The sequence below is a fragment of the Lipophrys pholis genome (genome assembly GCF_963383615.2).
Source record: "Lipophrys pholis genome assembly, chromosome: 7".
Classification (NCBI taxonomy): domain Eukaryota; kingdom Metazoa; phylum Chordata; class Actinopteri; order Blenniiformes; family Blenniidae; genus Lipophrys; species Lipophrys pholis.
In genome coordinates this window covers 11,597,972-11,611,185 of record NC_137638.1, presented here as the reverse complement: position 1 = coordinate 11,611,185, position 13,214 = coordinate 11,597,972, and the positions used below count along the sequence as shown (strand labels likewise).

At 42.6% G+C, this 13,214-nt stretch overlaps 1 protein-coding gene across 1 annotated transcript; it reads right to left on the bottom strand.

Annotated features, from left to right (window-relative positions):
• Window positions 1-283: 283 nt before the first annotated feature.
• On the bottom strand, window positions 284-12,014 carry letm2 (leucine zipper-EF-hand containing transmembrane protein 2). Its single transcript, XM_080466907.1, has 11 exons — window positions 11,694-12,014; window positions 10,937-11,005; window positions 7,739-8,264; window positions 5,809-5,952; window positions 5,374-5,517; window positions 5,017-5,220; window positions 4,806-4,925; window positions 4,558-4,677; window positions 4,027-4,128; window positions 3,665-3,733; window positions 284-2,530 (listed from the first exon to the last, which is right to left on the bottom strand). The coding sequence occupies exons 2-11, from the start codon at window positions 10,981-10,983 to the stop codon at window positions 2,474-2,476; spliced, it is 1,533 nt and encodes a 510-aa protein (XP_080323033.1). The 5' UTR covers window positions 10,984-11,005; window positions 11,694-12,014; the 3' UTR covers window positions 284-2,473.
• Between the last annotated feature and the right edge of the window lie 1,200 nt (window positions 12,015-13,214).

Sequence of the window (13,214 nt, the reverse complement as noted above, 5' to 3'; positions counted from 1 at the left end):
TTTCAAGAATTTGTGATAATTGGCATTCAGTTAAGAGTAGAGGAAAACCCATCCTTTTTCTTTGAGCCACTCCTTTCAGTCCTCTGTCACGCCACGTATCTCAAGCTCCATTCAGGAAGAGGAAAAAAATCAGCTGCTCAAGGATTCATGTAGTGTCCATTTTGGCTTCGTTAATGTCATAAAGTGCTTTTTATCATAAATGAATTTTGACTTTTTAATGCATGGACTGAAATTGATTTGCTTTTCATGATCATTGTTGACAAAAAAGACAGGAGACAATGATAAAAGGGTTCCATCGTTTTAATTATCTGAACTGGTTGTTTATCATCACCCTGAAACTCAATGGCCATGGCAGAGCGGCGTGGGGCTTTAAAGTTGGGGAAACTCCACCTGGACAGCAGTGCAAAGGAACTTGTACATGAGAGCAGAGAGTAAAAACAGTTTCAAGACAGCCGGAGCACCTGCTGGTCTGAGATGCTCTTGATTTAGAAGTGATCGAACACTGTGCCTCAGGCGCCATGAGGCAGATTATTTGGGACATGAAGACGTCCCGCCCAGGAAACCTTTATTCTCCGAGTGCCACAGGAGCGATAACAATGCAGCTCAGTCTACTGTGTTTACGCTGTGCAATCTGTTCATTATACAGTACCAGTTATCAAAACCTTCTCACTCATCAGGTCAGCAAGTCACATGACCGCTTTTCTCAGCAGGTCAGACACTGAAGCTGCTAAATATTGACGGCTGAAAAGCTTTTTTTCTAAAATCTTAACAGGATGAAGTGATGAACGGGACCCTGTAACACACAGAGCAATGATGCTGCAGCAGAACAATGTCACGAGACTTTTAACAATTTTCTTTTAGAAGAGAATCGTCGCAAATCAGTTCATATCGAAATAAAATCCAATTTGTGCTCCACCGCAAAAGAAGCTATAACTATTTAGGATTTATTTAGCTTATCTCCTTCACACTGCAAGCATCGAGCTGATTAAAGAGAGGCTTTATCCATCAATATCAACCCTGGTGACTGTAAATAAAGGGATTCGTTTGGACCAAATGGGGGCAAAGAAGAGGAGACATTCCACTACAGAGAAAAGGTGCAACCAGGCGCTTTAAAATCAAAGAACAAACCAATGTGGCAGAATTCCATAAATATGTCTTCTCATGAAAGGAAAAAAACAAAACAAAAGAATTGCCCTTTAACCTTAGGCACATATGTAAAACCAATAGCACAAATCTCCACCGTCCTCTTTTAAAAAGCATCCTTTCATGTATGACATCCACTTCGAGCAGGTGCCTACGGATAAACAGCAGAGAGCAGTATCGCTGTGGAGACACTCGCTCCAAATTGAAGAAATGGGAATGGCAGGGTTACAGTTTTAACCATCGTAAAACACTCGCATGGGTGGGTCCGCGTGTTTAACTTTACAATTTTCACTTTTAGGATCTTATTTCTGTGAGAGCGGGTTGTAACACTACACATTTCTTTATTTTTTGCCACAAATAACAACATTAATCTCATTTGTGGCTTTCGGGTTCAAAGGCTTAAAATCTCTCCTCCATATTAATAGTATATCTATGTTGGGTAACATCCACGTATTTTCTCGTTTCAGCTTAAAGACATTTTAGCGTCATATTGTTAAAATACAGTACATACACTTTATTATATGCAAATAAAATCTGATTCTTTCTTTACAACTTGTCCTCCCAGTGGATTCCGACTGGAGATCAACTGCAGTTTAAAAGTCCCTTCTGCATTGAAGGAGTGAATCTGGTCAAAATAATGCGCCAGCCTTCATTCAATAATTACAACAGCAGCAAAGTGACGCTCGCAATACTCAGCGGAGAGGTGGAGCTGCTCCAAAACCTGCTGATCGACACGAGTCTGGCAGGTCAGGATGTGTCATCTATCAGTGTTCGCCTGGGCAGCTGAGCACGGCGAAGCTTGCTGGGTCAAAAATGTAAAAAAAAAAAAAATGAAGGCGGGGCAGCTGAACCAAAAAGTCCAGTGTTTCTGAAAAGTGGGCGACTTTGCTCATATCCTGCACGAGTTTAAAACCTCTGCAAATAAAACTAAATAAAACCGCTGAGAGGGGGAGAATCTGGCCTTTGCATAGCAAACTGTACAAAGCTGCTGTTTTCTGGGTCGTAGGACAGACGAACATTTACATGGTATTTACAAATGTACAGGAGGAGAATGAGGCCCGGTCTGGGCTGCAGGTCCGGCGAAATGTCAGCAGAGTTCCAGAGGTCGGAGTGTACGAGTGTGAGCGCCGGGGGTGAGACGATGGAGCACAAACAGCACCAGGACTTTCCTGAAAAGTTACGGCAGGAGAGACGGGCTCCATGATGAGAAACGAAGGTGTTCGTGTGGAGCGTTGACGGAGCAGTACAGAGCCGCGGGCCATCACTTGGCTGTGCTGAGTCAGCCCCTCTCCCCCCCAGGACACAGGGGCCGTGTGAGTCCAGCTCCTCTTCACACACCATTGGCACTCATCTTGCTCTTCTGGGTCACTTCTGTTGCTGCTTTAGCCTGAGAATGAGATCACAAAAGATGAATTACAGTCTTCGGCGTGTAAACTAAGAGGTGATGACAGACGATCTGATGGGCAAAAGCACTTGTGACAAACGGGATCAGACCTGGACGTGGTGAAGCCTGGAGGGCAGCGGCTCAACTTCTCAAACTTACCAAAGATCCCAAAAATACAATCTTGTTTCACTTATGAATGACCTCACCAGATCAAACTCACAAGACATTTGGAATACAAGTTCATATTGGTTGATATTCTATATAAATAACAGTGACTGTATATATATTGGGATTATTTGAAGTTTAAAGCAACAGAAGTGTTGGATCGCCAGTTTTCACAAGTCCACAAACTACACTTATCTCAATGTGGAGTAGAAATATTTAAATACATCTTCAGATTGTGACTAACTTTATATTGTTATTATGGAGTCAATGTAAAGGAATTACATAGTCAAATACATCCACTTGTCTAAGAAGACTCTACATTTGGTCCTCAAAACGGCACAAACCAGTGGAAATGAACTGATGAGGGAAGAAACGGATATATTCTTAACTTCATGCAGATACTGCATCTTTTAGAGGCGCAATTATATTTTACAATTTAATTTGCGTCTGAAGTTTCCACATGTTGCTCCCAAAGTGAAAACACAATAATGATGTCTAAAGAAAATTAGTTTATATATTGTTCAGGCCCGGATTCAGGGAGATAATCCAAATGAAATAAGAAGAAATCCTGTGAAGCAGAAAAATAGACTGGGCCTTGAAAATGTCTGCCGGTGTCTGATCACTTCAGAGATGTGAACATTTCTAAAGCTCACACAGATTAAGCCTCCGTTTCCCAATAGTACCCTCTGCTAGTGATATTGTCTCTACTCTGCTTCTTAGGACTTTGGTCGATCTAAACTCATCTGATTTCCCTGCCGGCTTCCACTCTTCCACCATTGTATTTGAAACTTTCTGTCCCACAGGGGAGCAGTTAGACCAGAAGTGCAGCTCTGTCCCACAGTGGGAGATTAGCATGTCATGTGAAGGCGATCAAAGCAGGAAGAACTAACTGGATTACAAATTCCTGCCCAGCATCCGACCCCTTGCTGGTTTTCTGTGGCCGCTGCAGGTCCGAGCACAACGTGCACTCACCTGAAGGACTTCAGCAGGAGTCAGAGGTTTGTCTGACACCACAGGAGCCTTATCTCTCATCTCCTCCACCTGAAACCCACAAAGACCAAGAGGGATTACTTTCATTTTTGGACTTTCAACTTGTGCTACCATATTAGAATGTTAGGCAAACTACAATAATCCTTTATCCAATCGTGCAAAGATGAGGCAACTGATTGTAACTTACAGTAATAATTTGATCCAATAAAGGCTTTTAAAATTCTATATATGCCTCATAAATGTTGTAAAATCACCCCAATATAACAACAACCACTGTTTTCAGGCGGCTCTGTAGTTACGACTATTTTCCCTCACAGCCCTTCTCCCCTCATGCGTTCACTGACCGGTCTGTCTTTCAGGAGGAGTGCAGGGTCCTTTAACACGTCTGTACTGACTGAGGGTGTGTTCGCTCCTGTACTCTCCGCTGGGGGTGGAGCTGCAGCTTTCTGCAACAAACACAACAAACATTCGATAAAAGAAAACCACATCAGGCTTCCTCTAGGTAATTTCCTGTTCGGTAGCCGAATCTGTGTCAATAAAAATGTGTTTAGTTTATTGTTACTTCACTTGGACAGAGAAAAAGGCATCAGTATCCTTTTTGTTTGTAATCGGTGAATGTTTTTATATATAAATATATTGATAATCTAGAAGATTACACACTAATATATGGCAGAATCTGAAACAAAAAGGTTACGAAACAGTCAGTTTTCACCATGAGAGCAAAGGCTGAACCAAATGTCAGTGACCTGCAAAGCAGCTTGTTAACAGCTGGAATGTTAATCGCTGCAGCTTGTTCTTTTTTTTTTTTTTCCTGGACCTGGACATCTAAGGATGTGTACAGTGGTGAGAATTAAAGGGAGGTGTGAAGGTCGAACCTCTAGTTTGGGCACTGGCGGGATGACGGGAGGTTTGGGTTTGAGGTCTGTGAGGTACATGGCTCTGGAGAGCAGCAGCAGGGATGGAGGCACGTTCTCCTTCAGGTGCAAGTCCAGCCACTGTGTGGATGAGAACATCCAGAGTTTGCCACTTTCAAAGCACAAGTCTACTCCGAGTTATTAGATCTCTTTAGCTACTGAGAATCAACGGAAATGTTTGTAGCACAGATGAACACTGAGCGGCTTACCTGCTGAAGCTGCTGATGTAGCTGATCGGTGGTGAGACCCAGAGACCTCATCCCACGACTACGACATGCAGCCTGCAGCTCAGACACACTCATAGCAGGGACTCCCTCTGCTGCGATCATCTGTGAAGAAATGCAGAGCGGACTTCAAAAACTGCTGAGCGAGCACAGGGCATGTGGCGCAACAGCAACGCTGCGAGGTCCCCGCCCTCACCTCGTCATCGGACTTGATGGTTCTGAGCTGCATCATGAGCTGGAAACGCAGCAAGTTGTTGGTGCCGATGGGCTGCAGCTCCAACAGTTTGCACAGAGCCACCAACTGGGGGCGCTCCAGATGCTCCAGCGTCAACTCGTCCTCAAATAGCTTCGAAAACCGGACGATGTCCTTCGTGGTGGGCTGCTCTCCTGTGCCCCGAACCTGAGGACGACACACAGTCACACGTATTGGACGGTAAAATAATTGCCAGATTTGCCAATTTTCTAAAAATAAAACACAGTCAGGCATGTTTGATCAAATCTGTGCTACTTGTACAGTCAAATTCACTCAACACGTTTCCTTTTACTAACTTACCTGCTGCACGTATGTGGAGAAGCGCTGCGTCTCGTCCTCCGTCTGAGCCTTAGCTTTGTTCCTTCGGGCCATTTCAGCGATGGTCTCTTGGAGAAACTTGGCCAGCTCAAGCTTTGCAGCCAAACCTTTTTTCTGCTTCTCCTCCTGCACGATGAAGGCAGGAGGGTTAGTTTTGAAAATAGACTTCATAACCAGACACAGAAACACTGACAGCTCTTAGATCAGTAACTTTCTTTTTAAAGTGAAACAGTATCCCTGCTTGAGAAACTCCAAACAATAGACAGAGTGTAAAGTTTCCTTCGGGGCCTCAAGTTTCCAGCGAAGCAGCCCTATCTGACAACATTAGGTAATCAGCATGAACCCTGTCACAAGGTGACTCAGGCGGCAGGGTGTGTGTCTGTGTACGTCTCTGTCTGTGTGTACATGAACACATGCCTTCTTGGACTCCGTCTCAAAGGTGGAGGGCAGCATCTCTGGGAAGAGCTTGAGGAAGACGGGAAGCAGGAACTCCATGAACGGGACGATGATAAACACTATGAAGGGCACCAGGCGGAAGAGGTCGGCACAGGTCCTCATCAGCTGAAATCACAAAGTTGGGCAGTGCTGATGTCATAAACAGTGGACAGTCAGAGTCTGTGTCAGTGGTGTATTGAACATTCAGGCCGTGAACGTATGTCTCCCTGTGAGTTCCATTACGCGTGCTTGCAGGTCCGCTTCTAAAATGGTCCAAATATAGTTTTACCATGGCATGTGCGCGGCTTGAGCCCCTGCGTCTGCCCGTCAGTGTGGACAACGATCAGTCAAAGAGACATACGGTAACACCATGTCCTTTCTCACTGATCCACCACAGCCATTGCTATATGCTGATGGGCTTGAAACATACACCGCCGGCGCAGCATAGGCGCTGACACACGACCAGGTTGTCACACATCCAGTGCATTGTTTTCTCCCCCAAGAAAAGGACCTTGTAACTGACTGGCTTCACGTTTCACAACTATCAATACAACGTCACATTAATCAGTTGTAAAAGCTGCTCAGCAGGATGAATAGACGACATGTCAGTTGCGATCAATGCAAGCCGACTCAGCTTGAGTTAAAAATAGATGAACATACAAGAGCGAGAACTGAGATAAGACGATGTTTATCTGCTGTTTTTTAGGACAGAAAGTCAGCCAAGAAAAAAAAAAAAAAACATCCCAAAATATAGAAAGCTGAGTATTTTATAATCTTAGTTCTCTAATTTATCCACTTAAAAAGTTCCTCTTCAGACACATTTACCTAATATTAGCAGGTTGATGTTAAAAATAGAAATTTTAAACCTAGAAATATACAATTTCCTGATATTTATGCACACTTGTGCAGACATGATGACTTTATGTCATGTGGTTAGTTAGAAATTGCTTTTAAACAACACAAAACATAACCTACATAAGGGCTTCAGAAGAAAAGGTGAAAAATACATCTGTTAAGAAAACAGAGGGACAAAGTGACGTCGGGGGAAATGTTGATGGATATTTATTATTTAATTTACTGTCTTTATGAAATGCAGTATAATGTGAAACTGTTTTACGTGATCTCAATTCAATGGCATGTTCTCACTGCCATTACAGTCTCAAAGTGCATACACACTTTGTGAAACAAAGTAGGGTATAAAGATTTAAAAGTTAGAATTATATGCAGATTGAAGCACTTGCGGATATCTACAACTTTTTATATTGTGCCCAAGAAGATGAAGTTTTTTAGGCCCAGCTTTTAGTAAATACACAAACACAAGAATTACTCTTGAATTATTTATACAAGATGCTATTGTGTGTATCCTCTAAAATTCCATCGTTTCTCTCTTAAATGATATTCTGCTTCGAGGTTTCTGTTTGCAACATGTTTTTGAAACAATAAATCTTCACCCATTCCTCTATTCTTGGACTCAAGATATTAATCAGAGGTCAAAAGGCTGACAGTGTTTGGTAGTGTGCCAAGCCCCTGGAGGTAACTTAATGGTAATGTTATGATGAATTGCTAAAGACAACTGACATGAATGTATTAAATTGTGAAGCATTTATAAAGACGTGTACCTCAATTACCACCCGAAGACGGAAAGATCAATATATACTGTCTGATACCTTCGAAATAGCATAGTGGAATTCATATAGAACAAAAACTAGAATTTTTCAAAAAGTAAAATTCGTAGGAAAGCTGTCACACTGTGCTGAATTAAATTGAAATGTTCACCTGACACACTACATGGTTCTCAAATACACATAATCACAGGATTGATCATACGCACGACACATACCATCAGGTACCATTTAACGATTGAACAAATTTAGAAAATCCTTGGCAGTGTTGTACGTTTATCGTCTCTTACCCGTCTCCTCTCCCTGCGTGTGAGCAGTTGTCCGTGCAGCAGCCTCCACACCATCCTGCCCGCGATGTTGGTGTCGATGCCAAGTAACCGGAATCCATTATAATAATGCTTCAATTCATCCACAATCCTCTGATACAGAGCCTTTTTCACAATGGCCTTCTCCTGGTGAGAAGAAACAGTGGCGGACGCTGGAGTGGGAGCGGCTGGAGGTTGAGCCGGAGGAGACGCGGCGACCACAGAGTCCTTTTTAGCTCCCGGGGAAGCATCCTGGACAGGAGCCGGCGAGGCCTTGGTGTCCTCCTGCTTTACGTCCTGAAGCCAAACGCCTGAGCTGTGTAGAGATCGGGCGAGTAGGGCGGAGGCGTGACCACGGTCGAGGGCGTGGCTGCGGAAGCAGTGGACGTGGCCATATCGGGAGTGCCTGAGTGGGAACGAAGCGGAGACGTGCCGGGGAGGGTCTATATGGAGGTAGGCTTTAGAAGACAAGGAGGAGCAACCGTGTCTTTTGGATAATAGATACGATCCCCTGTTGACAGAGAAAACAACATTTTATAAATTAACTGGTCTCAGAAACCAATCAACTACCTGGCATTTGGTTAACACAGAGTACTAATGACTGATGCAAGAACAACTTAAACTGTACACAAGGTAATTGAAGAACACTTTGGCAAATAAACAATATCACTCCTGCACCTCAGTGTAAGAACTAATAAAGATTTAAATTTTGCCAACACTACTCGGCCCCAATCAAAATTCCATCCAGTCAATTTAAAAAATGGGACAAATTAATTTCTAGATTTATTTTGAATGGGAGGAAACCAAGAATTAAAATACAGCACATTAACCATCAGTAAGGAAAGAGGAGGTATGTCACTCCTTCATTTAACAGACTACTATTATGAAGATCAACTAAGAATAATAAACCCACTATGTGACAGCCGTTATGAGGCCAAATAGAAGGAGATGGAAAAATAATGTAATTATTGAAGATGACAAACTACCACTGACGAATCAGGATCATCTGAATAGTTTTGACCTATTTACCCTACCAGACATGGTTTGATATATTTAAACAGTGAAATCTGTGGATGCAAAATAAAAACTAAAAAAATGAAATGGATCTCATTGGATACAGAGTTCAAACCAAATACTGGACTAATCAAGGTAAAACAAAATTCTGCACAATAATTAAAAGAACAAGCGACGGGATTTTCAGACACTAAAGAGTCAACATAATTAGGAAATATTCGATTTTTCTGATTTTTACAAATATGGCAGAAGAAAGAAAGAAAATTGAGACAACCACAGAACCTAATAAAGTCATACAAATAATGACGGGGATATACTAGTAGCCCAATATCAATAGTCTCAAAACTCTATTAAGGAATTATAAAGGAAAGGGGACACTACACGCTATATCAAAGAGCGATGGGAGAAATAAAAAAAAATACCAGAAGGAATAAGAGGGAAGGACAGACACCTCCTAAAAATATTAACAATAGCAGCAAAGAAAGTAATTATTCCTAAACAGTTACACGCAAACCCACCTTCAGTGGAAAACTGGACTGAAATCATCATTGAGATTCATGAGAGGGAAAGATCAACCTTCCTCTTCAGATTAAGGAAAGACGTTTACATCAACAAAATGGACAGAATATTTGTCCGAATAAGGAAGTGGCTGTGACTTATTTTCCTCTGTTGTTTTCAACTTTGTTTATTTAAGTATTAATTCAATTTATTTGTGAAAACCTTTTGAGAATGTGCTACTACCTCCACTGATTCTGAATTTGGACGACGATGCAAGTGTCGTCTTTAATGTTCCTGTGCTGAACCTTCCTTCTGTTATTTTGCAAAGATCACTGAGGTAATTCTAAGTGCACTGCTTTTATTACATTGTTGTCTTGCTGATTATCAAACAGTCTCCTCACTCTCTGCAAGGTCGGCAGCTTTAAAAGTACCCTGATATACATTTATGTAACATGTTCCAATGTCGGCTTAATGATTATCCAGCTGAGTACGTAAAGTAACATCTTTCTTCAGTGAGCATCAGTCTGTCAAACAAAACCATATGCCAGAGGGAATAATTAACTAGAAGGGAGAAAAAAGGATGACTGGGGAGAGAGTGTTATTTTTTCCTCACTAAAAACTACGAAATAAAATACTGTTTGGATCAAATCTGCCCAAAACAGAAATGATATATTCCAGTATTATTTCCATCATGTGTGTTTGAAGAGCAGAGTAGCCAAAAGGGTGGCTGAAAAACTGTTAGTCACAGTAGCACATGTTCACACGCTCGTTAGGTAAACACTTCTGTGAAACAAATCTGTGCTCCTTTTCAATCCAAGAATATTCAGTGAATCATCATGACTCCACACCGTCATCTGTCAAGCTTCTGTTTCGAGATGCTCGTAGGAAACCTTTTTTTTTTTTTTTTTTCTTCCCACCAACCAAATAGATAGATTTCTGGTTCAGTTCATGTCTGATGTCAAATGACTAAACTGCACAGTAGCAACTGATCTATTAACTCTTTGTCACCATAAACACTGCCTGGAGCTGAACACACAACGTGGTGTGAGAGCCGACTCCTAAAATCATTTATATTTATCCTTAACAACAGAAACAGTCTCAATTTGTTGGTGGACACATCTGAGCCCATCACTTTCATCCATGTTTTTATGATTACTAAGCAACAACTGTGGATATATTTAACCATTGTTTATTACATGAATTAATAAACTAACATTTACACAAACCCCTTAATGTTTGTTTACACCAGCGCTCCTTTCCTTTCAGAGCCGGATGCAAGATTGTTTCACTTTATTCATGAGTGTTTCAAACAAAAGCCACTCTAAAGAGAAGTTTAGTGTTGCTTTGGGTCTTAATGGATTATAACTTTGCAGTCCCAGGCTGCACATAAGAATAATTGTTCCTTGGTAATGTAAAGAAAATCAAAGGTCCTGTAAAGTTTGGGTCAACATTATGGAAATTAGATCAGACTTTCCAGGGAGTAATGAGGTTACCTCTATACTGATGAATCAGTACAGGAGCTTGGAGACTCCCAACTTTGTCATAAGCTCCACTGACTCCATGTAAACAGAACGTTTGGTAAACCCAGCCAGGAGGAGACTCCCAACTCTTCTCCTCCTGCGATTCCCCACATTGACAAGAAACAAATGCGATCACTTGCTGCTGACTTACCTGGACCGTGAGACGGCAAGGAGCACCTGGTGACTGAACACCGCCATTGCAGAAGCTGGCTGCAGTTTTCTGTGAAACACACACACACAGACCAAGCACAGTGTTCAGGGGTCCGGTTACCAACTGCTCGATATGGTCAACCTGCGGTCGCCTCTGCAGCGGCGACTCGACTGCAAAGCCACACCAGAAAGCAGCAGTGTTGTGCGCCCTGATAATTCACACAATGTCCCGAACAGATGTCCTGACAGAGCGGCGGTATGTTTGGCAGGTGAGCCGCGCTACAATGACACTGTGCTAACATTAGCATGCGCACAACGGGAGCGCGAGCTCGTTATTACATAACAACAGCGGCTCTCGTCGGGTTTCTTACCCAACACAAACACAGTCAACCTGCGGGAAATGATCAAGTGTTACACGAAGCACGTCTGCCGAGGCTGACGTGAAAGAATAAATACGGCTATGACACAGACGAGACTCGAAGCTCAACTTAAAGGAAACGCCGCAAGGTTTCGGTAAATTTCCACTGATGTTGAGGCAAAAAGTGACACGACAATTCCATCTTAAAAGGCGATAAATATCGTGACACAAACACGGCGAGGTTGAAAACTGACTGACTCTCCAAAATACAGCGAGTTTAAACTTAACGCAGTATGACAACCAAAGGCCCTCTGCTAACCTAGCCTGTTAGCTTAGCCTAGCCTAGCCTAGCCTAGCAGGCTCACTGTAATGGCAGACATCCGATGACAAACCCGCTCACCTCCAGCGTCAGTGACCGAGCTATGGCTGCCGCTGCGGACTGGGCGTTGTAAGGCTTCTCGGTGAGACGTGAACGAGATAATCCATCCAAAGCAATCGGTCGAGGTAAACGGAAGAGACGAGAGTAACGGCTGGTGTTGTGATAAACCCATTTAGGGTGGATTCATGCGGCTGGGTCGGCGCTGGACGCGTCGTGTTGGAGCTGCGGACCGTGATGACAGTGTGTATGTATGCGTGTGCAGCCTCTCCAGGCAGCCGCACTGAAAGGTCACACGCTCTCTGTACATGCGTAAGTGTTGTGTGTGTGTGTGTGTGTGTGTGTGTGTGTGTGTGTGTGTGTGTGTGTAGACACCCAGCAAGTATCGTCTACATGTGCAGCGAGGAGTCACTCCGTACTGCAAGCAAAACCTCAGCGCTGTGCGAGTGGGCGTCAACCCCAGGCAGCCCCTCTCAGATGATCTCACTGATAACTCACAATATTTTACTGAAATATAAACTACAACTTCTGTTTTGTGGTTGTTGCCCTAAAGCCTGATTTATTATTTTGATGTATCTGAAATTGATGAGCAAATTTGAGATGGAAAGATGTGTCCTTATCAATTAAAAACTTGACCATCCATTCAATTCATCACTTGTTCAAAAAAGAAAATCTAAAGTGAAAAAAACTATGTCAGAAAAAAAAGCAACTTACTGACTCTCAGATTTCTTCTGCTACTGCACCTGCACCCTTCAAGGAACTCTCGCATCAGGCCGATCATTCAATAGGTTCATTATTATGTTTAAGCAAAGATTAAAAATTAAATAAATTGGGTGTAGTGGTCACCTCGTAGGGAGAAATTAACTGGTTTGAGTCCACGCTCTCTCTTGTCTAGTTTTTTTCTTTTGTCTCATTTTTATTGATGCACAAAGGAAACAGCATCTGTAATTTTATGTTATCCACTCTATCCATGCTAGATTTGGCAGTCTTTCTGTACGGAGCATGTGTGTAAGTGGAGTTTCTCCAGGTACTCTGGTTTCTTTCCACAGTCCAGAAAAACAGGCATTTCGGACTATTTGGGTGTCTCTGAATGGCCTGTCGGTGTGAGAATGTCTGTGTTTTCCCTGTGAATCTGTCAAGGATGGAACCTGCTTTGTCAGCTCTGTAGATGTAAATCACCTGTTGCACAATCAGTAAGTATAGGTATATATTTAGTGCCATTGCTGAATATGTAACCTTTTTATGGCATCCACATTTTCAAGCAACTTCAGAAATCAACAGACATTGCAATATTTTGTAGGGATGGATTCTAACAATACCTGGAAAGAGTCAGTTTTGCATGTTGCCATTGTTTGCCCCCCTATAAAGGTGAAGATCTTAAATCACGCTTCAAGGACTTTCAAGGATTTTATGACAGCATGAAGCTCAGTGGACCATTAGAGCCGTGGTGAGTACTCATCACACAGAAACTTCATACCTAAATCAGTTCCAGGCAAGGAGTCGATTCTGTGCGGAGTTTTGGACTGGAAACTGGAGTACCCAGTA

Excerpts from the sequence above, each read along its gene's own strand:
- letm2 (XM_080466907.1), bottom strand. The coding sequence starts at position 10,983 with ATGGCGGTGTTCAGTCACCAGGTGCTCCTTGCCGTCTCACGGTCCAG. Across the intron at positions 4,678-4,805 it reads TACATCAGCAGCTTCAGCAG|TGGCTGGACTTGCACCTGAA; the intron begins GTAAGCCGCTCA and ends TCATCCACACAG. Across the intron at positions 3,734-4,026 it reads TCCTCCTGAAAGACAGACCG|GTGGAGGAGATGAGAGATAA; the intron begins GTCAGTGAACGC and ends TGTGGGTTTCAG.